The sequence below is a fragment of the Bacillus rossius genome, chromosome 1, assembly GCF_032445375.1.
Source record: "Bacillus rossius redtenbacheri isolate Brsri chromosome 1, Brsri_v3, whole genome shotgun sequence".
In the NCBI taxonomy this organism is placed as follows: domain Eukaryota; kingdom Metazoa; phylum Arthropoda; class Insecta; order Phasmatodea; family Bacillidae; genus Bacillus; species Bacillus rossius.
Window position 1 is genome coordinate 126,418,437 of NC_086330.1, and position 25,826 is coordinate 126,444,262.

Below are 25,826 nucleotides of genomic sequence, written 5' to 3' on the forward strand. Positions count from 1 at the left end.
CTACCCTGATGTCGTCCCGGTGGTATTTTGCGGCCCGGCCGGAGGGTAGTTTTATCACCACCGCCGTGGGTCCCGCTTTAATTACCGTCACCGGGCCGAGCCACTTCGGCGCTAATCCGGCGCAGAAGTTGCGACGGCCGGAAGAGAGTGGGTGAAGTCGGGTGTATACCAGCTGGCCGGGGCTCAAGTCAGGTGGTGGGCGAGTTGTCCCGGGTGTTCGCAGTGCCTGGTACGCCTCCTGGTTGCGTCGCGCGGCGTCATGCGTCTCGGCCAACCGCCTCAAGCGCATCTCGGGGCTCTCTACATCCGCCTCGATCTGTTGTTGTTGGCGCACGTGGTATTCCCCGGGGAGAGTGAGGTTCCGCCCCTGGACCATTGTGGCCGGTGTTTTGCCGGTTGCAGCATTCACCCGTCGTCGGATGCAGTACAGTATGTCGGGGATGTGGGCATCCCACTGGGCGTGGTCGTCCGAGAGTCTCAACCGCAGCTGCACTTTTACCTCCTGATTACGTCGCTCCGTGGGGTTTGCGCGTGGGTGATATATGACCCGCCACTTCCTCCCCAGCTGCGCCCACCGGCGCCCGGCAAACTGAGTGGCGTTGTCTGTCAGCAGGACACGTGGGTAGCCCCACCTAGGGAAAAACTCTGTCTCTAGACTGCGCGCAATGGTGCTGGCCCGGGCGTTCGTGAGGGGGTACGCCTCTACCCAGCGCGTATAACAATCTGTCACGACCAGCAAAAATCGTTTCCCTCGCGGCGATCGTGGATACGGCCCCATGAGGTCAAGGGCGACCGTGTGAAAGGGCTCGGTGGGTCGCCTAGGTATCTGCTGAGCTGTCCCGTCTGTACGGCGTGCCTTGTGCCGCTGACAGTGCCGGCACCTCCGTACACACTCTCGTACAAACTGGTTCACCCCTGGCCAGTAGAACCGCCCCCGTACGTCGTGACGCGTCTGGTCTGCGCCGGGATGTCCTGCTAGTCGGTTCACGTGGAACATGTCGAAAACCTCCCGCCTCGTAGTTGACGGTGCGAATGTCCGCCATGGGTCGTCCGTCCCCTTCGGTCGTGCCTGGAGTAGCCCGTCCACCACCCGGTACCCCTCGCATTCCGCCTCTCCGCAGTGACGTATGAGTCCTTGTGTGTTTGGGTCCGTCAGCTGGACCGCCCGCACGTACGCGTCCAGGTCGTCGAGCTCCGCGCCTGGGGGTAGTGTCGGTGTGGTGTTCGGGGCGATCGCGCAAAGTGCGGCGTTCGGTGTCGAGGTGTGAGATGTTCGGGGTGTGCGCCCACTGGACGGCGGTAGTAGTTCTTCCCACTCGGCATCGTCGTGTGCTGTTATCGTGACGTCCGGGTTGCGTGACAGCTCGTCCGCTAGTTCGTTATGCTTCCCCGGCACGTGTTCGACCTTGAAATCTAGGGCCTGTAGGAGCATGGCCCACCGAGTCAGTTTTGAACGCCGCCCCTGCATGGTGGCCAGCCACTTCAGACATTGGCTGTCCGTCCGCAACACGAAGGACTGCCCCTCCAAGTGTGGGCGGTAGCGCCTCAGGGCCCAAACCACGCCGAGACACTCCCTCTCATTAACGCTGTACCGCCGCTCGACGTCCCCGAACTTGGCGCTCGCGTATTCGATCACCCGGGGTTCGCCGTCATCGCCGAGTTGTAGGAGTATGGCCCCTATCCCCTTCTCGCTCGCGTCCGTTTGTACAATCAATGGCTTGGTCGGGTCCAGCCGCGCGAGCAAATGACACTGCCGAAATCTGTTCTTTAACTCGTCGAAAGCGTTCTGAGCCTGCGCTGTCCACCGAAACGGTCGCTTGGGTGACAGCTGTTCCGTCATCGGCGCGGCTATTACTGAGAATTCCGGAATGAAGGCTCGCAGCCAGTTGGCTAATCCCAGGAATCTCTGCAGCTGTTTACGCGTGCGTGGGGGCTCTTTGTTGACAATGACGTTAAGTTGTTTTTCCGTGGGCCGGTTTCCCTCTGCGTTGACTACCAAACCCAGGAAGTCCAGTTCCGTGGTCCCCAAGTGACATTTCTCGCGATTACACGTGAGGCCGTGGCTCTCCAGGCGTTCTAAGACTAGCGCTAGGTGATGTGCGTGCTCTTCCCACGTCTGTGACCATATAATTATGTCTAGGTATGCGGCTGCAAACTTGCCCGAATAATTATCTAGAACGCGTGTCATCATCCCCTGGAACGTGGCTGGGGCGTCTTGGAGGCCGAATGGCATCGCGCAAAATTGAAACCTACGCCCGTCTGGGGCCGTGAATGCTGTCTTGGGCCGGTCTGCCTGCCGTATGGGCACTTGCCAATACCCTGATTTTAAGTCAAGGGAAGAGAATATTTTGGCGTTTCCCAGTCCCGTGAGCGTGTCGGCTATGTTCAACAGAGGGGGCGGTGCGTTAATTGTTACTCTGTTAATAGGCTTAAAGTTGACACAAAAACGTAATTTGCCGTCCTTTTTCTCCGCCAGCACGACCTGAAAATTGTATGGGCTCTCGCTAGGCTCAATTATCCCGTCCTGTAACATGTCCTGGACCTGATCTAGGATGGTCTGTTTACCGGCGTGGCCGTAGCTACCGGGCGGGATAAACATGGGCTCGTGAGGATGGGTGGGGATGGCATGTTCAGCTATGGTGGTACGTTTTAGCGGATCCGTGGATGCAAACACATTACACTGGTGATCGAGGACCTGCTGGATGATGGCATGGAACTCGGGGGGCACCCCGTGCTGAAACTCGTCGAGACTGACCTTGTTTACTGCTGGTGGAGTCGGCCTACCCAGCCCGTGGATGGTGCGCCGTCCCTGGGTGCCGACGTGCACGCATCCGGCCCGGACGTCGATGGCGGCGTGCTGCCAGTAGAGCCAGGGCAGCCCCAGGATGACGTCGTCGCGCAGTCGCTCCACGACCAGTGCCGTCGTGGTGGATCGGTGGTCCTGCACGTCTACCTCCAGCGTCGCGACGCCCCGGGTGTGGCAAACGTCTCCCGTAGTGGCCAGGTGGAGTTGGCCTGGGCGCGACTCGACGTCGGCGCGGCCGATCACGCGCGCGGCCACGCAGTTATGGCTGGCGGCGGTGTCAACAAGTGCGTGGACTGCGCGCCCGTTGACAACCACCGGGATCCGCAACAGGTCTGCTTCCGCTGCTCCCACGTGACCCAGGAGAGGTCCCGCCGTTGTTGGTCCGTTGTTGTTGAGCGTGGCGGGGGAGGTGAGCCGTTTCAGTTCGCCGCCCCCTGCCGCCCGTTTCCCGACGGCCGTCTGTTCATGATGTCGGGCCGGAACTTGTTCCGCACCGGGCAGTCCTCGTGCCAGTATCGCGTGCCGGGCGGGCACGTGTGGCATTGCGGTGGTTGGCTGCCGTCAGGAGTACGCCTCCGCCATGCCGGCTGGAGAGGGCCGCCTGACCCGGACTCGTCGCGCCGGGTGTCGCTCCGAGTGGGTATGACGTAGGGCACCAGCGCCTTGGTGTCGGCGGGCGCCACGTCCTCCTGCTTGCCTCTGGAGGGTGTGATGTCCCTGGTCGGCCTCGCGCCCCGCAGGTCTTGCTCTATGGCGCGGGCATGCTGGACGAACTCCTCGGCCGAGCATCACGTCAGCAGGCGCAGATGTGGCCTAAGTTCCGGGCGCATCAGCTCCACCACCCGCTCCAGGACCTCCGTCGGGGCACAGCCGCTTGTGTAGACGTATTTTCTTGATGACGAACGCCTCCGCCGTCTCCGTCGCCCCTTGCTCGAGGCAGTACAGCTCCGCCCGCACTCTCATTTCCGCCTTAACGTCAGCAAATCTTGTCTCGAACTGCCTTGCAAACTCCGCCCACGGCATGTCGTACTCGTGGGTGATCTGCCACCACGTCTTGGCGTCGCCCTTAAGCGTGCTGCCGACCCTGTCTGCCCACTCGCACTCCGGGACTCCGTAGCGGTTCAGACGTTCTTAACACGCGCGCACGAATTTTCGCGGGTCGTCGCTGGTCCTCCCGGCGAACTCCGGCAGCTCGACGTGGCCTGCAAGGGGTATCCTGCCACGTGGTGTGTCGGCGACGTCCCTCACCGGGCTGTGACTCGGCACACTCGCTCGCCTCGCGTGGTGACACCATTGGCACGTGTACCACCCGTCTTGAAACGAGGTGATTTCGGTTTTCGCGAAGCATGCCGTGTGCTTGAACGCGCGACAGTTCCGGCACCATCCTCCTCCCCGCACGTCTCCGCCGCACTCCGCGCTCGTGCACTTCCCGTGTTCCGGCCCGTAATGCTCCGCCCGTACCGCCTGCTCGTGGTACCGTGGTACGTCATACTGCCCTAAGCACACGCACGTGTCCATCCAGGAGGTTCCCGCCGTCCCGCTCATCTGGCGCGGTCGCGCGCACATAACACAATACAAGTTATTCTTTTTAAACAACTCACTTGCCTGAATCGCGCCCGGATTGTTGTTAAGTCCGTGGTTGTCCGACATGGCTGTGTGGTGGTGAGACCCGGTCGATTGTCTCTCTTCTCCTCGCTACGCGACGCGGCGCGGTTGGCGGTACACACACACACTGCCTGAGTTGTTGTTGTTGCCAGGAATACAGCCACCTGGCTGCTCGCTGCGAATTCTCAGAAGCGCGTTCGCTCGGCTGGTCACGTGGCCGCTCGGTCCCGTTGTCTCTCGCGCTCCGGTGCACAACCGCCTAACTCGCGCTAACTCGTGTGGACCTGGTATTCACGACACGAATATCCCGCCACACGCTCTTGGGCGCCATTTGAGGGCGTACGGTGTTGTGGTGAATTTATCGATATTAAATAGTGGGCGCCACCACGTGAGTGGGCACGTGGACCCGGCTTGATACTCTTACTCAGGGCGTTACGTGGCCCGTGTGCGGCGAGATATTTGGCCCTCTGGATATTAAACGCGCCGCTCTCGACCCTGCCTAAGCCCGCTCTCAGCGTCGGGCACGCTTCTAACACGCAGTGGGCTCTCAGGGCGTCCCACATGCCGCCGACCAGGTTGGAGTCCCACTTGGTCCCCCGAACACAAAGACACGTAACACAGTTAATTAGTTTATGTACTCACGATTTATTTCCGTACACGTTCTTTCACTGGTACAACAGGTAAAATGCCCGGGGCACGAATCGGTTTAGATGAAGAGGCGGACCACGCACGTGGCCGCCCCAAGTCGTTGCGTATTACGATGGTGATATTAAAAACTCCGAGGAGTTACTATTAATTATTCAAACAGTCTCTCCGACCGAGAGAGGCCCCGAGGATGAAAGAAAGAGATTTGAATAAATTAAACTATGGAATTAAGACTCAGTGACTCAACGGTGATGTCCTCGGGGTGTCGGCAGAGACGTCCGCTCTCGGCCGGCTGTAGAAGGAGACTGGGATGAGATCATGGTTTGCAGGTGGCAACATGGCGCCCCTTCGCGCCGAACACAATGACCGTTACACACTCTGCGATTCCGTGCCCCGGCGAAAGTTAAGTAAATAGTAAATTACATTAATAATTATATAGAAATTACTGGTAATTTAAAATACATTAATGTTTACGTAGTTATTAAGAATTATACTAAAACATTTCTACCCTCGTTCAAGTCCGTGCCTGTTCGGGTCCGCCCGGGCAACGTCTATAGTTTTATATTTAATTGTAATGTTTAAATTGGAGAAACCCATGATTCAACTGCAACAAGACACTGGGGCAAAAGAATAAAAGAAAAAGGGTTACAATGTGAATTAATATATTTAGGGGTGCGGCGCACTGCGTCTAAGCGCCCTCTTGCTGTAGTTCGTGGCGCGCAGTTTGAATCGCACACGGCTACGTACGTTACGACACAAATGCCGGGTAGGGAAGGTATTGGGAAAGGGAACGGAGGATGAGCAGGCTCGTGGGGCGAAGCCCCGGCTGACGTCACTTTTTGCAATGAGTCATTCTCAATTATGCCCTTAATGTCTTTCTTTAATCACTTTAATTCATAGTATTATAGTTATTTAATTTTGTATATCGTGTTTAGTATTAACTATTAAGTTTTGAATCTAGTTCATGCCTATTATTATTAGCAATTATGAATAAGCAATTTTTGTGTTTTTGTGTCCTTTTTTGTTCTGCCTGCTGTGGTGCTGATGGTGGTCCAAGTCCATACCTTTGCATCGATTACTAATATTTGTCTTTATGTGTCGTGCCCACCATTAAAGTCTTATGACTTTTGGTGGGTATGTTAAAAATTTAAATAATTTAATAACAAGTACTTGTTTCAGTCAGTTTAAATTAATTTTACGAGTGTGAAAAAAAGGCTTGAGTTACATACCACCATTTTTGTAATCCGATTCCTTTCATTTCAGCTCAATGTCACTGTAATTGAAATAATTTGTTATCTTTATTTATGTACTAGTATTATTATCAGGTTTATTTCCTTCTCCCTCACTTATGTGTGTCAATCCGGTAAATTTTATTTCGACTGTAGTAGCCATGTACAGGGAGTGAGTGTTCTGCAGTCACAAGATAATAGCAGCATAAATACATAATTATTCATTGTAAATAACTTTGTTAACACAGATTTTCAGCAATAAACAATGCATGTCTGCTTTCAAACAAGAATCAAAAAGTTTTTTTATCAGTTTCAGCCAAACTCATCACATACTATGTACATTGCCCATTCCAAATAGCAGTGTCAGCTGTCAGTGTCAACCTTTAATAATAAAAACAGATTTAATTAATATGAAGGTTTTTTTTTGTTTTGTTTTTTTAATTTAATATCTAGGATACAAAAAGTACCAAATTGTAATTTGGATATGTACTGAATTGTTAAAAAAATTTATTTACAAAATATAATCCAAAGGTTCACCCTTTTGTGTGAAGGTCTTAGTACTATGTTTTTCTGATGTGTGTGTTTATTATTTTATGAGATGTTTGCATATGTTCACAAGGCATGTTACACACATTACAAGGTTTGCTACATTGAGTGAAAGTATGGTGGATTTTCATTTATTATATTTTTAAAAAGTGTCTTCAAATTGTATGTTGACTATGTTTTGTTCTTTTCCAGTTCGTGGTGAAAGAGACATCCGTGTGAGATCTCAGGGCAATTTAGAGGACATGCCTGAAGTAAAGACCTTCTTCCATCATTGTAGGTTTGTACGGTGATATGAAGAAAAGCAATGTGTTGTTTGACAATGGTCACAACTTGTAATGAAACACACCACAGGATATTAATCTCTTGTGAGACTGTCAAGTCAAATTTCAAAGGATGTAAGAATTAACTATATTGAACTAGTCAATGGTTGGTTGTTAACTGAAATTTTTCACATAGAAAAAGATTTTCTAGCAAAAATGTGGTCACACAATTTAAGATGTATGTTTTTATTTACTATCAATATAATGTATTACATAGACTGTGATTATTGCATTTTATAGTATTTAAACTTGAAACATCTTTTCCCAAAAATATGTTATAAATGTAGTGTAAGTGAAATCTAGCAAATCTTTAAGTCTGATGTTATGAAGCATAAAATTTTTACTTATTTCATCGAAAGTGTCTTTCAGAAAAAGATGGTAAAAGTATCCATTGTCTGTCAAAGTTTGAAGACTGAATAACTATGTTAAAATATATTGTTTTATAAATAGCATTTGGAAAGTCTTTTTCTTGCAGAATTTTCGAGAACATTAAAATATCTTTGTCTGAATCAAGAGGTACTTACCCTCCCTAAGACCCTCTCATGTTTGTTAATTACCAGTATTGTGTAAGGCAACTACCTAACCAGTAAAGATATATACACACACACACACACACACACACACATGTATGTGTATGTATGTATATATATGGAAATAAATGGCATAGCAAGTTGGATATGCTCTTTAAGGGGTAGGATCCTAATTTATTTTGCTTATAATATTTTGTGTTTTTGCTGATCATTTTAAGTAAAATTTTCATATAACCATACTTAATTGTTTATAAAAAATGTTTTGTTCTAAACAAGTCCTTATTTAATGCTTTTTGGGTCATTATCAAAAAAACGTACAATTTCATAGCATAAAAATATTTCTGAAAAATTTCTTTTAAACCTTTTCATAAATAGTTGTAGAAGAGATATTACATTTAGTAATTGATTTATAATATTGGTCAAGATCATATAGTTCTGTATCCATTTTTTTTAATATTTGAAAAAATTCCTTGTCCACGGATGTGACAATATGGTACACGGACATGACAACATGGTACACGGACATTAAAACACTGTACATGGGCATGACAACATGACACACAGTCATGACAACATGACACACAGTCATGACAACATGACACACAGTCATGACAACATGATACAGACATGACAAAAGGATATGATTGAATTAAATGCCTATTTAAAGGAATTTGTACACAGCTATCTGTTTGTGATTTAAAGTACATTACCACTGTGTGAAGTGTCACTTGATTTCGAGAGCCACCAAAGTGAACCGACTGAACTTCTGTAGAATATTTACAGTTGTAATTTTCTGAAAAGTCTACATGCAAGAGGACTTCATCAGCAGACAAAGAATTATTTATGTCACTTGTGATTCTGTGCTGGTGGTTTATGTTAGCTGTATGCTGCCTAAACTTGTCAAGCAGATTCTCAAAATCTGACACCATTTTCCTTTTAGTACTGATAACCTCTTCTTTTACAGTTTTCTGGCACTGGCAAATTTTAGCTTTTGTGACAACTTCTACTTTTTTGGTGACCCACTGATAATATGTTACTTCTTCATCATCAAATGCATTCCACTGTACATTATAGTCTTTGCAGGTAGAACATGTTTTTTCCAAACATTTTTCCTCCAGTTTTTCTTCACATGTAATCTTTGCAAGAATTTCATTGGATGATTTTTCTGCAATCATCCGAAGAGTATTTAATTTTTTTACCATGAGTTCAAAGTTTGCATGAAGTTTACACAGGCAAGTTTGTTTGCTCGTGCAATCTGGCGCTATAATCCAGAATGGACGTGAGCGACAAAACGTAGTCTAACTTACATGTTTCCGTTCTGGGTTACTTGCTTTATACTTTTTATGAAGATTTTTTAATGAATCGCAGAGCAGCCGCTTTTGCTTCTTCTGTTTGTGTCTTGTAATTGTCTCTTTCTTTCCACTGCACATCCTGCTGTTTTCATCTCTTTCCAAGAAACTGGCAACAACATCATTTTCTGCTTGCTTCATTTTATTTGCCTTATCATGCATTGCTAGTGTATTTTTCACTATCCTTTGAGAGGTCAGTGAACCAATACAGTGAAGGAATCTGTATTTCTTGATTATTTTTCCTGTAATCATTCTTACTAACATGTTTTTCTTGGCTACCGAGTGTATTTGTTTAAAATTTTTTCGTAGTTGTTTACTTAACACAGAGCAAAACTCAATGGTTCTTCTAACTTTCGGACCCACTCTATGTTCTTTAAGTAATTTCCGTACTTCTTTCTTCGGTGTATCTTCCTTTCTAGTGTCTGCAAGTCTGTAATACTTTTTTCTATACTTAAGTTACTTGCTTTTTTCTTCAATGCTTCATTTTCTTTTTTAAGTTTTGTCATTTGTTCTTTGAGTATTTTCATATTGTTTCTCATCCTTATTTTGCCAGCTTGTACCTTTGAAGAGGAAGGTACAAGCTCTGGTGTATGTGGTTTTTGTGGGATGTGAGGTATACGTACTGTAATCAACTCTGGTTCCATTATTTTTTTCTCTCTACATTTTTTGGCCCTTTCACGCCATTCCTTCCGCATCTTTCTTTTCTCCCTATCATTCATGTCTGTAATTTTTTTCTTGTAGCTCTTTTCCTTTCAGCATCTTTTTTCTTTAACTCGCAATGCTTTTCTGGGTCATTCTTTAACTTTTCTCTAGCACGTCGCATGCTTAGTTTCTTTGTCTCTCTTCGTTTATCTAGTTGCTTGTTTGATAGTTTCTTTTTTTACAATTTTTCCCAATTTCACAATTCACTGAAAATAAGAAAACAGTGTTTTTAAAGTTGCAGCAATAATGAATAATGCCTTATCAAACAAGGGGGAAATAATGCACTGAGTGACTTAGGCTTCTATTGTTTTTGTTAGTAAAATACAGTAAACTCCCGCCAGTCTGTGGTTCGAGAATCTGAAATACTCAAAAATCAGGGTATTTCCGAAGTTGCTTGATTGTTATTGTCTTGATGTGTTGCAAGTTGTATTGTCACGCTTAACACGATTTGTGGTTTAGAAACAGTGGAATGTTTTGTCATTTTAAAGAAAAACAAAAATTCTAGCTCTCATTGTGCAGCAGCCCTATCTGCCATTTGAGGTGTTAATTTCTCAAGTGACTTGTTTATTATGATGTTAAGGTGTTCTACATTTTCACAAACTTTACAGACCTCATTTTTAGAACTATACATTTTTTGGTACATTTAAATAAAGAATATTCAAAAATCTGAAAGTCATAAACGACACCCTCGGATATTTGCGATAGTTTACTGTACTTAACATGCAAATGCTTTCAATCAGTGGCTCAATGTTATAAATCAGTTTCATAACACTTTACGTCAGTTGGAAAATATAACTTAACCAGACTATTTAGTGTGTCACTGAGCTTATGATATCGAAAAATAATTTATGTAAGCTAAATATGCTAGAAACTACAAAGCAAATAATAATATAATCATGTCTGTGGACAAATGGTCATGTCTGTGGACATGCAATGTCCACGGATGTGATGTCCACGGACAGGATGAATTTGTCAATATTTTGCAGTACAGAGAAGATATTTGAGATTAAGAATACAATGTGGACAATAGAAACCTTTTCATGAGTAACAGCAATCATATTTAGGATAACATTGCCTAAATACCTTTTTATATTAGTTTGTTTAATGCCACAGACGTGACAAGTTGATCTAAACACTGCTCAAAATTTGTGAACAAATGTAGAATATACCATATTGTAACAACAAGACATAACATAAATTTGTTCCTGTGCACAAGATGGCTGCTCTTTTGTACTACATTCAATAACCATTGAACAATGGCGCATTCTAGTGGCTTTTTTAAAAAGTTTCATTCATGTCCACGGACAGGACTCTAAACCTTGGAACGCATATTAAATAAGTCATACAATAAATAATAATTTGATAAAGACAAATGTAATCCTGTATGTGTATTCTAAATATTTTTATATTTCTACACTAATGGTATCAATTGCCATTAAATGCTGAAACATGACATTACATAAAGACAAAATGGTAAAACTGCAGGTTGTGACATGCCACGGACGTGACATTTACTTCTATGTAGAATTTTTAAAAATATTCATTACTTTTTTTTACACATTATGATAATCTTACATTATATTCTATAAGTTATAATATTATTTTAATACCATAAACTAAGTTTTATATGTTAAATTATGTTCATAATAATGTGTGGACAGTGTTTTGTAAGTTTTTTTGATAATGACCCTTTTATGAACTTAAAGCAAAATATTTGTCAGTCCTAGCTTGTACTGATAGCATTAAATCATGTATGCAGTTTTGGATTAGCCGTTCGTGTGTAGCTTTCGTCGTAAAAACTCTTATGTTTAGTACACCATTCATAAATCAATTAATATTAGGTTTTAAAAAAATCCTGAAAAACTCAAGTTTCTATTGTTTTGGAAAAAATAATTTTAATTGATTTATGTATTTATGTATGATATAACAAAAATAAAGAGTTTTTATAATGAAGGCTACATTCAAAAGGTTAATCCAAAACTGTATACAATATGATTTGATTCTTTAAATACATGTTAAGCCTGACAAAAAATTTATTTATTTTTATTTGTACCAAGCCTGTCATCAGTTAAGGCTAGTTCACTTTAGAGACATGCACAACACAAATACAGATACACTATGCACAAAACATAAAACTGACAGGACTAAAAAAAAATAAACCATGCCCTACATGAGGTAGGCACTGCATACAATCAGACACCACCCAAATGACAGGCACCACCTAATAACAATACAAAAAAGACACTAAGTCAAAGACAAAACATCACAGTAATGAATTGTGCCGCAAATTAGTTATTTTCTTGGCACAATTAAAACTTTATTTTTTTATCAAGTACTTTGTAAAAATAATCTGGTTATGCTGTCAAGGGTTCATAATTTTTAACTGTTTGATTATTGTTTTCAGTGTGGTCCTTCCCATTTTAACTTTCCGCAGGTGGCTTGACCGCTGCTAATTTTCCAGCATTAGGTGGCCGTGTGCCACTCAGTCCCGTGTCCCACGCTGAGTTAGCCCCACTTAACATTTTCCTCACCTGCCTGCACCTATGGTCTCAAGCGTCCGTGCATGGGCTGCGCCTTCAGACACAGCTCCATGCCTTTCCGCCGGCATGATTTGTCACATCCGGCAAGACACCGACATTGCATTTCAATACAGCGCACTGCCTACGTAGCCCTTCGCCAGCCTTTTCTCACCCCCACTTACAATTTTTTTTTCCTTGCTCTTCCTCAAACTGTTGTAGTAGGAAATCAACCCCCCACCCCTCCTTCTCTATCTGTTTTAATTGTATTGGACTGGGCTCTCTCCCGCCTTTCTGCAGCACCGCAACTCCTGTTGGTCAATATAAGTACTGTGTTTACCCCCTCCCCCCTTTCCCCTAAGATACCTTCAATAGCCTGCGTGGCCCCACACTGCTGCTGTGCTCTCTATGCTTGCTTTAACGCCTTGTACGCGGCTTCTTTGGCAACTAAAGTCAGGCCCCCATGCATCTATGTCACATTGCACGCAACATCTACAAATCTTCTTACGAACTTCTTCAGGCTCTTCCTTCTTCTCAGCTCTAGGACCGACTAACTACCCTCCATGCAGTCTCTCACCAAACTCACGGAAGGTCTGACCTAAGCTTCTTGTGTGTTTATTTTTAATTGGAAGTACTTTGAAAGGAACAGGAGACGTAGTTCCGAGATAATGACATATTTTCTTTCGTACCAACATGTAGTGCTTTAGTGTAATCTTCTGTGGCCTTTTTGTCTACTTTTGTAGTCTCTGAGAAATGGTAACAACTCATCCAGAGCTGTTGTAAGCAGTTTTGGTCATGCAGGGAAATAATGTTACAGGCCGGGAGCGTGACTGTAAGCGGGAGAAATGTCAAACGGACTGCTAACGTCTTCATTAGACTAGCAAAATATCAGATAGGTCCCTGAGAAAAGGTGCCTCGGTCCACTGGCGCAAAGTTTAACTACGTAGAGTACACCAGCCTAACAAAGTGTAAATGACCCTTTTGTCACCAAATTATATAGAAAATAAAATTTCCAAAAATAATTTAAAATTATAATAACAATTTTTAAAAAAAGTGCCGAAATACCTAATTTCCGGCACATAACAGATATTTAAAAAAAATTAATCTAAGTGCACTCTGCATTCTGACAACGAAACTAGGTTAGGATGAGTATTTTTTTTTCTCATAGTTTTGAGTAATTTGTTTTGAATATTTTCAATTCTGTCAGTGTTTGATTTATTAATGTAATTCCAAATCACTTGAACATATTACAATTTTGATCTTACTAAGGCTATATAAATTCAAGAATGGAATTAATTATAGTGGCATGAAATATAGGGTTCTAAAGAAACTAAAGAGTTGACAAGTTGATAGTATAATTTTTAATGTAATATGATGCCAACTTCTGTGATAAATAGGAGTTTCTGAAATGTCAGAGTTGTCTAACTTATGACTGTACCTAACAGAGTGTAGTTTCATTGTAAACATAATGATTTTAATTTTTTTTCTTTGTTAAGTTCAACAAGATTTGTTTTACACCAGTTAATTATTACTTAACTATCTTCTAACAGTAGGAAACAATCGTACATGGAAGTAATTTTTCTAAGATTTTCAAGTCATCTGCAAATAAAAGTAGAATGATGTAGAACCTGAGTAATATCATTAAGAGCATTAAAAGTAGAGTGATTGCTTACCTCCTTGCAGAACTCCAGACTTGGCGTAATGAAGAGTATTGTTTATGGTTACAAAAAGCATCTCTAGCTTAGATAACTGGTGAACCAATTTATTTATTTATCACATATACCGGAATTTGAAAGGTTTTCTAATAATATAGAGTTTCAGAGTGAAATGCTTTAGGTAAATCAAAACAGCAAGCAGTCACTTGACCCGTTTGTTACATCATTATAAATTGGATTTAAAAAAGGTAAGTAGATTCGTTGTAGTGGTCATTTTAATTCTGAATCCATGCTATCAGACAGCCTATGTATTAGGTGGAAATTTATTTGTTTAAATACAATTTTTCCAATATTTTTTTTTGCAAAACCTTTCAGTAATGATATACCTAGGTCTATAGTTTGTGATATTTAATTTGCCATTTTTGTGGTTAGGGATGTCTTCAGCTATTTTCCATTTTGTTTTGGAAAAACCCTGGGAGATTAATACTGTTGTTCAATATATTGCAACAGGGACACCAGTAATTGAGAGCAGATTTTGTAAATAAAATTTGTAACTCCATCTGGTCCAGTTGACATTCTAGATTTTTAAGGATTTAATTCCCCGATTATAAGCTCTCAGAGATGGTGGAAAAAGAGATTGAATCATATGTGGTATTATTTTGGTATTTGAGATTGGTGAAGGTGGTTTGATGACACTTGAAAATTATTGAGCAAAATAATAGATATCACATTATGGTCACTGAAAGCCCTCCCATTTCACATTAATAGATGACTGTTGCTGACAACCATCTTTCATGATTTTTACCAGGGTTGGCAAGATTTTGACCACCGGTCGGAGACGTGTTGTAACGTTGCTGAAATAAAAGGAGTACGGCGAACGTGTGATTTTTAGTGGAGTGACCACGTGTCCCTGCTCCTGAACCTCGAGGCGTGTGGGACGCCGTAAGAGCCCACTGTAACGATATCGCGTGCTAAGGGAACCGGGCCTAGCCCTACACGGGTCACGTCACGCCCTGAAGGGAGTCTCCGCCGGGTCCACGTGCCCACATCACGTGGTGGCGCCCACTCCGACAATTAAATTGTTCGTTCCCTTACTTCCCTAGTCACGACAGGTTATCTAACTTGTTGACTGAGAGACAAACAGCATTAGCAATAGCTCTCCCTGTCTGCAACCATATTTCTCTTTCTGCTGCCATATTTCCCTTTCTGCAGCCGTATTTCTCTTTCTGCAGCCGTATTTCCCTAATTATACTACCACCATATTTTCCAATCTGCTGCCTTTATTTCCTTCTTACAACTTTCCTTTTTTCTGACAAATTAACCTTAAAATAAAGCAGTGTGTCCACTTTCTGTAAAATAAAGGAAACCTAAGTGTCAGGGAATGCTATTAGTGAAGAAAATGCTAGGAAATGTTTTGAAATAATCATTGAAATAATCCAATTGTATTTTTAATAGTTTTTAAATTTTTCTGTTTAAGAAAAGTAACTTTTAGGAAATGATTTTGTAATTTTGTGTATAAAAGGTTAGTGCTGACTAGTAACCATTATAGATTCTGCATACAACACACCCTCAAAGATAAAAAAAACTGCATAAAAATAAAAGGTTCGGTATTGGCCAGTTTAGACCGGTTTACAACAAATTTTGACCGGTTAAAACCAGTTTTGACCACTGGCCTGGACTTTATTTAAAAATAGTGGCTTTTTCCCAACCCTGATTTTTACATAGTGCCAGAACTGTTATAGGAGTTTTCTTGCTGTTAACATTTTGAGTACATTTTATTGTATCTTTTTTAATGTTTTTTTTACCACTTTACGGTAATAGGAATAATACATACAATACTGAGGGTGTTTATTTCTTTTAAAGAGCTTATGGAAATGTTTTTTTTTATTTTTATTTCAGACCTTCTATTAGGTCTTTGGTAAACTAATATATGTATTTAGAGAGACTTTTTGAATTTTTTGGGATAAAAGCATTAATTTTATCACATAAGATGATAGTTTATTGATCAAGGGCACTACCTTCAGAATTCATAAAAAATGTTGATCCAGTCCTGGGCATCGAGTATACCTAAATAATAACCATTTTTGCAATTTCGATAGGTGAAGATGATACTGTTTGTTAACTGAATATCCATTGTAATTTTAATATCCAAGCAGGATGTGGTAAGACTTTTTTCACATGTGCTTCAACTGATTTTGTTACTTCACAATGTGGTAGATTTGTAAAGCACAAAGAATTAATATTATTACACTGAAGTAGTCCAAACTAGTAGAAGTAAAATTAAACTAGTATTGTACCTTAGCTTTTATGTATGAATGTGATGAATTACAAGTATGTTTTTAGTCCAATCAACACCAGGCACATTGAAGTCACCAAGAATTAACAAATCATCTTGGGAGTTAGTGAGATAATCTTCTAATGCTTCAAGATACATTACATGTGTATTTGGAGGTTCTTGTGGGGGAATAAAAATGTTGCCAACTATTAGATCATTAATTTTTAATTCTGATCCGGGGCACTTAAATTTCAGGTTGAGCTTAGGTTTGTATCCGATAAAAAAATGGACATTTTTGTTTATTAAGCGCAATAAAATCGCCACCTTCTCTTTCCAACATTGTGAATGTGAAGTTTCTACTTGATCTAAATGAAATATTTATTCATGAAGTAGAGAGAATTTATGCTGAAATCATTCTACCATGTTTCAGTAAAACATAATGCCATATTACATGTAGACAGTATTTTCAAAATATTCTGTAGATTTAGTTCATAACTCTCATTTTAGTAACATATTTCTCACTCAAGGGGTTTAGGCATGCATGTTAATCTTGCGGGGCTCTTCAGGACACCTTGTTACGTAATGTCACGGTGGTGGTATTAACAGAGGGGCTAATTAAACAACTGCTAGGTCAGAAGACAGTGTTGTTTATTCTGTTGAAGTAGCCTTTTAATGCTGAAATGTGAAACGATGCATGCTGTATTGTGTTTGGTACGTAGTTTGACCACCTAATATGAGAAAGTTTCAGTTCACTTGTGATATAGTTTACAATCTCTTGCTTTTGGACAGATGGTTAAAACTGTACTACAAAGAGGTCTTTTGTTTCTCTGATCACAGGTTTGGTGACTGTTTTTAATATAAAAATATTCTGGATACCTACTTTCATAGCGGTTTTCTTACGTTCATTCTTGGTTGTTGAAGGATCTTGGTTAATGTTGGGTTTTGACTTATGCGTATGTTGCACCAATGTGTAGCCTTGCTCAGAGACACTGATTGGATTGACATCTGTTGATGTCACACTATTCCCGCTGCGTCACAAGTGGGTCACTGGTCAGGCTTCTGTCGCCTGACGTTTAATTTTTTTTACTAGAAGATTGTATGAGAACTTGACTGCATGATTCATCATATTTTTCAAATTAATTTTTCATGCACAGATTTGTTAAAGCTTAATTATGTTTTATTTACTTCTGATGTTCCAGATCTAGAATTGATTATCATCTTGAGAACCTGATATTTGTTTCTTTCGTATATTTATGTGCTTAAGGTTTTTTATCATTTGAAATAGACCATCTACTTTATTGATATCCTGTAGGTTTCTCGTTTCTTTGAGTCACATCCTTTTACGTAATCATTTGAAGAAATTCATAGTGCATCCTGCAGGATAGCTTGAAGTAATTTCATTATTGTCATGGGGTATTAAGAACCCAAAAATTCCGGTTGGTCAGATAGTGATGAGTTATGATGACTGAGATCCTTAGTGACATGATAAATACTAGAAGATCATGTATAACCACAGCTCGCGCGTAAAAACACGTCTGCAATGAACATCGGCCGCGACTCACGAACACATTAAACATATCATTAAATAAGGACTTGTTTAATAGAAAATAACCTTTGATAAACAATTAATTATGTTTATAAGCTCACGACAAAAATTGTTCATCCTAGTGCGAACGCACATATGGATCATTAAGCCTGTCCCGCACGTGCACTGCCTCTACGTGGCATAAGGCAGTAAGATCAGTGAGACATTGATGTTTCAAGCGGACAGTGTACGTCAACATGGGTAGCTGTAAGGATGTGACAAGAGTGACAAAAAGAGGCAATTGTGTTTGACCATGCCCATGGCCATACGGTGCGTGAAGTTGCTGGATTTGTTGGTGTTTGGCAGCAGACTGTTCAGCGTGTCAACAAGCAGTGGTGAACTACATATGCCCACGAAATACATCAGAATTGTGGTCGGAAAAAATATCCTGACTGAAAGGGACTGGAGATGCGTTTCACGGCTTGTGAATCAAAATTGCCTCCAAACCCAACAGGAATTGCTGCAGTCAGTGAATGAAGGTCCATCCCAACCTGTTAGCAATAGAATATTGCAATGGGAACTGCAAGCAATGAACATTTGGAGTCATCATCTGGCAAGAATCCATTGCTTACACAGGCACATAAAGCTGTGCATCTTCATTGGGCTAGAAATCATTGAACGTGGACAGTAGCAACTGGCGGGACATAATGTGGTCTGGTGAATCATATTTTTGCCTGTATTCCAATGACACACGTCATCAAGTGCACCGAAGGCCAAATGAAGCATATTTCATCCTGGATGTGTGCAACATTAGGTTCAAGCCGGAGGTGGGCCTGTGGTGTTTTGTTGATGCTTTTTGTATCATGGATTGGGCCCGCTCACTGTAATGACCACTAAATATGAACCAACATGTTTATTTAAACATTTTGGATGATCAGGTGTTGCCTATGAGTATGCTATTGATACCCTGATTTTTTAAGAAGACAACAGCAACATTCATCAGGCTGGATGCATATGTGACTGGTTTTATGAACACTCCCCCACCATATTACATCTCGATTGGCCTGCAAAATCACTTGACTTGAACCCCATTGAAAATCTGTGGGACATGTTGGAACAGCGGTAAATAACAGACATCAGCATCCTCGCAATTTTGTGGAATTGTGTGATCAAATCCTCAGCGAGTGGCTTAACCGGGATGCGACGTACCTGCACAACCTTGTGGACTCCCTTCCTAGCCGAATCCAGGCGGTTATCTAGTCCAGAGGTGTAGTTACATGGTATTAAATGATGCTTCTAATGATTTCTCCAGAGTGACCAACTTTTTGTCCAGTGAGCTTATTATGAATTGATTCAAAATCATGTCCAAAACACAGAAAAATATAAGCAAAATAATTTAGGTTACTACCCCCTTGATTGAACAGAATGAACAAATGCTATAATGAAACTGTGATAATGGGACATCAAAAAAGAGTGGGTTACAATAAATATCTAGAACTGTTTGAAATATGAATAGGTGCAGTGGATGTCCGACATATAAGACAGAATAGTCAGAGCCATAAGAATTGAAAAATTCCCAGTCGTTATAAAACAGGGAACTGCAGGCTGTTTTTTATCACTAGAAAGTTATTTTCTTACTAATATCAGCATTTATTCACACTTAGAAAATTTGATAGTATGGGGCTTGAAAACAGGATTCACAATTATTTTTTTTCATGCCCCAACATTGTAAGATGCTCTCTACAGAGTTTATAGATTTTTAAAAATAAAAACAGCACAAAAAAAGTATGTGACCAATTTACCTTTATCTTATGTTCATTTTATGCCATCCTGTTCACTGATTGCACATACAGGCTATGTGGAACTATTAACAATTTCCACTGTCTAATACACAAATGTATAGATTACAAATATTAAAAAAAAAATTTGAAATATGTTGTCGAGTATGTGAATTAAAAATATTTAATACAATCTGGCTGTAAAGACTTTTTTAATACAGCTACAATTTCTAGAATGATAATTAATTGTATAGCAATACTCTTATATACCACAAATAAACTGCAAAGGCTCAGGTATCTCCAATATCTTAATACAATGCATTATAGTTATAGTTATATTTAACCATATGCATAGCACTTACAAACTACACATAAGTAATTCATTCCAAATTCTGACAAATATGCTGGTTGATAGCAGCATGGGAGCTGCAACACTGAAAGATAGGTCGGTCGCACTAAATCTTTGACAACACTGACAGCTCATGCAGATATGCAAGCACACTTTTTCAGCCTTCATGACAAACATAGCTTATTTACAAAAAAGCAGAGCTCTTTCATGTCTGTATGCAGAGATGCAGGAAGTTGTCCGGGTAGCTGAGGTGCTCGCTCATCCACTGCAATGGAGTCTCGCAAGGAGGCTCAATGCCATGTGTTATCACTCTCACTACATAAAGAAACATCAAATGTTAACTTACTATTTTAAACATGATATACATAATGATAAAGTAATATGTTACAAATGAACATTCATTAATAAGTCTAATGTGACATTATTTCTTTATGATTAATAGTGGATTTGTCCCATCAAAGCTAAGAGGAGAAAATATTTAGATAGTATGTAGATAATTTCTTTTTGTACTTTTATACATGCACACAATATAAACTAAACACATGAGAAACTAAAATGCAACCCATAGTCTCAAACACATTTTCCATTCAATAAACTTTTGTAAACTTTTAAAAATGGTAAAAGTTCCATATCACGTATCCAAGTACATCCCTTGATCCTGATGGTGAGATCATGTGCTACTTGTTGCTTCCTGCTTTAATTTAGTATGTCTAAAGATCCTGGATATAACAAAAACTTGTAATATAACAATGAACCGATTGTAAAATGCATAAGAAAGAAAAAAATTTCCACATGACCTGACATAATTTGTTTGTATCGTCATATTAGAGTTTTTGCTGTCCAAGAACAAAGGATAGAACTTGGGATACGTGATACATAGAGACCCTATTTTTTCGCAACGCGAAATTAACCGTGAAATTCACTTATTTCAAAGGAAAATACGAAATAATTCATTAATTCCAAATTTTCGCGAAATTGAACGATTTTTAGACGAAATCCTGTGGAAAACGCTTCTTAAACGTAATATTAACTACGCACTAATAACACATATAACTCCCAAAAACAAGTTTATTATGTGCTGGAGCTGGACGGTCGTCTGTGGCACGTCAACAATAATATTAAAGTTCCGTTCCTTGGATAAAGATGTATGTAAAAAAAGTAAGCAAACATCTATTGTATGTAGTTTCATTAGCACCACTAGATGGATCTGAATGTGGATTAAATAATGGTGGTTCCATTTGCGCCGCTAGATAGATCTGAAGGTAGATGGCTTAAGATGTGCAGACCATTGTGCATCACCTTCGTCAATATTGTATCTATGGGCTATATATTGTAAAAACAAACAACATTGACCGCATGGATACGGCAGACAATTAAGTAGAGTAATCGTAATCATGCCAAAAATTGTCTGTGTTTCAGCGTGCGCAAGAATTTGAAAGTGAAGGTTTTTAAGTATTCGATAAAGCCAAACGTATCCCAATGTGCAAATACTGTAACCAAAGAACTGAATGGCAACGGAGAGACACCTGCATGAAACACTGCCCGAACTGTAACACACAAAGAAAAAAGGACGGCTGCTTTAAGTAGTGGGTCAGGAATTAAACGGCAGTTGTCTGTGCTCGAGTGTGCTTCTACTTCGGCAACTAAGACTGCAAGACTTGACAAGAAAGAATTTATTTGTGCAACGACGAAAGCTTTCATGAGTGCGAATGTTCCGCTAGAGAAATTGGATCATCCATCTCTAAGGAAGTGGTTTACTACATACATTCAAGGATCAGGTGGTTTACCCAAAGCAGAATCACTACGGCAGAATTATGTTCCACTGGTACAAGAGCAACAAGAATATCATATTAAAGAGTGCCTTCGAGGAAAGAAAATCGCAGTGTTCTGCGACGAAACGACTGACAGAAATGGACGGTGTGTATTCATAGTACTTTTAAAAACAATGGCAGATTCTTCAGAGCAAGACCTTTTCATTGGATCTGTTTCTGTCTTGAAATCATCTACAGCGACTGAATGCTCAAGGGCACTTCTAGACTGTTTCAGAAAATTTGAAGTGAAGTATGATGACATTGTCTGCATTGTGAGTGATAGTGCACGCTAAATAACAAAGTGCATTAACTCAATGAAAGTTCTTATATCAGAAGACCTGTTGCATGTGCAATGCTGGGACCACAAACTCAGTATTATTCAGTCTTTATGGTCAAAAGCACTGCCGGAATTGAATGAATGCATTGCGAAGACTAAGCAGCTGTTTCAAAATACTCACAAAAGGAAACACAACTATGTCACCTTCCTGAAAGAAAAGTATCCTGAGGAGGATAAAGCCAGCAATCTGTTTCCATCACCCATACTGATTACTGACTAGATGGAATTCATGGTTTTTTGCAGTTAAGTACATTGTTGATTATCTTGTTGATGTAATGGAATATGTTGTATCCACATTAGATCTGTCAGTTCCAGCAGTTGATTACTTCAAGAGTTTGTCACAGTCTGCTATTAATGTTATCAGTTGCCAAGCCACTTTTGTAATTGAGCATTTCGAGCAACTCTCAAATTACATAGTGGAACTGGAATTTGGCAAGAAACCACTGGTGCATAAATTGTGCGGCAAACTTGGTGATCTCAAGAACAGTTTTGAGTTGCTGGCAGATGGCATCATGGGTGACAAGACCACGACAATCATCAAAACACTTCCGTCTGTTCGGTCAGGTGAGGTGAAAGCTCAGTTAAGAAGCCTAGGTGCAAATTGAATGAGTTAGTCTTGCAAGATCCAGCTCGTGTTTTCAGAGCTTGGGTATTTTGTTTGACTTGTGCAATATTATCAGTAATATTGCTGATGATAAACTTCTTGCTTTCACACAAAAAGTACCACTCCTCAAAGAAAACAGTAAATTAGACTTCCTGAAAGGCTGCAAAGCATTTCAAGAACCAATAAAGAAGCAAGACTCTGGAAGCATTCTTGATGTTTTCTTAGGACTGAAGGAGGAGCATCCAGTTTTTGCAACATTGGCAGCAAATGTTTTGTGGATGCCAGTGACCAATGTTGACTGAACGTGCTTTTTCAGCTTATGGAAATGTATTAACAGACAAAAGATGCAACTTGACACCATCCAACATGGAAATCATGTTAACATATTTTAATTAGCATTATGTTGTTATTGTACTTTTCATATTTTTCTGCCCTTTGTGTTTTGTACTGTTGGTGAGTAACTTTTAGAAGTTCTTATATAATATAGCCCACTTTTACTCTTGTGCATTTTTGTTTGTGTAAAATATGGTTTTGTTTACAAGACTGCTGCATTGAGCCACTTTTTTAACCAAAAATTTTTCAATAAATAATACGTATATAGGCCAATTTTTTTTCATCGCTTTTGCAACGAAATATAATAAAATTCACCGCCTTAATATACCGAAACAGTACAATTTTTATACCGAAATCTGTCATTCTTATTTACCACAAAATAGGGTCTCTAGTGATACAGAATAATTGCCCAACTATGAAACTGTGTATTCAATTAGATTAAATAACCCATCTCCTGATTCAGCATAAATGGTAACAGCCCCTGTAATCAGTGCTCTTAGTACAACATTTGTTAAACAATTTGTTTACACTGTGAAATAATTGAGAATATTCAGCAAATGAACTAGGTGTACCAATCCACAAGAGTACACAAGTCTTCCTGGTAATAACTAGAGGATGCCAGAACATTTCTTTTGTTACACTATTCTGGTCAGATAATTTCATATTTTTCTAATGAAAGGTATGACTTAAGCATCTTCAAGATTTGTGACTTGTTCTTAAAAACAGTTACAGCCTCTTCCCTGACACAATTCACTGAGTCAAGTTTTAAAAGTAGGCAATGGCATTCAGTAAAATTACATTTTATAAATTTTTTATTGCCCAATGTAATACTAATTAGCTTAAGGATGTAATTTCTTCTTCATGCATTTTGCAAGATATTATCTAGAGCCACAAAGAGTAGTTTAGAAATTTTATTTTTAATATGAACTGTATTACACTGCACCCATTGTAAAACAGATAAGATGGAAAAAAACTGCAATTCAAGAACCAAACAACTGTAACCATTGGTACATAAGTGTCAGTACTTTGGAGCTAATGGACTGATTCCACCTTTGTCACCTGCGATCATCTCGGGAGGCTAATAACTGGACCCGAACTACCGTTGTAAGAGACTCCAGATTTGTTCCCGTTTTGTTTATTACCGACTGCTTACACCCATACTACTATGACATGTCACAGCAGGCTCCTAACTATTGAGAACTAAACCTGGTACCTCCGTGCACACACACGTAGCTCATGGCTCTCCCCTGTCTCTGGTGCTGGATGACTAGTAACTCTGGCGACAATTCCGGCCAACAGCAGTGCAACACACATTCCACCAATTGGGCGTATGGTTTACATGCTTAAATGGTAGGCATATCCATGGTCTCAATGAACATATACCTGGGTACGTCTTAACACTATACTCTGTCCACTGTAAGAGGACAATCATAGAGTTAGAAATCTATAATATTTAAGGCTGATTATAAATAACCCAAGCATAAAAACTTATTTACTAGACGGTGCACAAAGAAACAAACATCTCAAGTAAATATGAGGGTGCAGGAAATTACAAGAATGAAATGTACAGAATCGCAGTCTTCACTTGCCTGTTTCGTTGGGAAATATTTCAGCTACGAGATCCTGCAATGTTTTGCGCTGTCCTTCTTCCGACACTGGGCGCACCAGTCTCTGCACAAACGTGTCATCTCCACGGTAGCAGCGGAAAGGAATGTACTTGAATGCCTCATCCTGACTGGCTTCCATTAGTTTGCGATTAACAGCCCAGAACTGATCAAATTTGTCTGTAAATAATCCAGGTGGGTTATTTTATAGGAAAAAAGGTTAATATGTACAGTCGCGGTAGATGCCAAAAAAAATGCTAAAAATCCGAAAACACTTTTATTCTGTGCTCTTTCACTTCCTCTTTTCAAATCAACCGGCGGAGATAAGAAATTCCAACTACTTTCGGAGATATCGAATTTTTTAATTTTCATCACAATACCTGCGTAATCATGCGGCAAAAAATGCTAACAATCCGAAAATACTGTTATTCTATGCTCTTTCACTTCCTCTTTTCAAATCAACCGGCGGAGATAAGAAATTCCAAATACTTTATGAGATATCGAATTTTTTAATTTAGCAGTACAACGCCCGTTTAACCCTTCGAACGTCGCCATTTTTTTATTTTGACGTGTGTTAGTGAATGCGTAATAAATAAAATGGTCGATTATGTCAGGTCAGTTACATTATAAATACTTTCAAACTAAGCGAACATTAAAAATAATGTGAATTTAATTTAATGGTTCTTTAGTTTTAAATTATTTATAATGTAACTGACCTGACCTAACAAAACCCGGACAAATGATGAACATTAACAACTCACGTAATTTTTTTTTTTTTTTTTACTTATTACTTGCGCAACAATATCCAAATAAAAAAATAATACTTTAAAATTAGAAACGTTAAAAACTCACCTAAGTTGGAGGTGGGTACATTTCCTTTGTCACTATAAGGAAATGATGTAGTCGTTCACGGCAGAAGTTGACCGATTAATTAAACATTGTATTGAACAATAAATGAATAAATAATCACGTATTGGTTCATTTGAATACTGACCAATCACGGAATAAATAATCACATATTGGTTCATTTGAATACTGGCCAATCAGAAACATGATACTCGTAAACAAGAAACCTTATTATCTATGACAAGAAACAACGGTGATCGCCGCATACTACGCAGGTATTGTGATGAAAATTAAAAAATTTGATATCTCCTAAAGTATTTGGAATTTCTTACCTCCGCCGGTTGATTTGAAAAGAGGAAGTGAAAGAGCACAGAATAAAAGTATTTTCAGATTTTTAGCATTTTTTTTGGCATCTACCGCAACTCTACATATGATGAAATTTAAAAATTCGATATCTCCTA

The 25,826-nt window shown here is 40.4% G+C and overlaps 1 protein-coding gene across 2 annotated transcripts in view; it reads right to left on the reverse strand.

Annotated features, from left to right (window-relative positions):
- LOC134545085 (autophagy protein 5) overlaps positions 1–25,826 on the reverse strand; it is a 47,208-nt gene that overhangs the window by 15,617 nt on the left and 5,765 nt on the right. The window contains exons 6-7 of one of the 2 annotated variants that reach the window (XM_063388546.1): positions 24,505–24,699; positions 19,490–20,145 (exon numbers count right to left, since the gene is read on the reverse strand). In XM_063388546.1, coding sequence (XP_063244616.1) covers positions 20,036–20,145; positions 24,505–24,699 — 305 coding nt within the window. In that variant the 3' untranslated portion in view covers positions 19,490–20,035. Of the gene's footprint in view, positions 1–19,489; positions 20,146–24,504; positions 24,700–25,826 lie in introns of those variants that run through there. The other variant, XM_063388550.1, reaches the window with a different exon arrangement.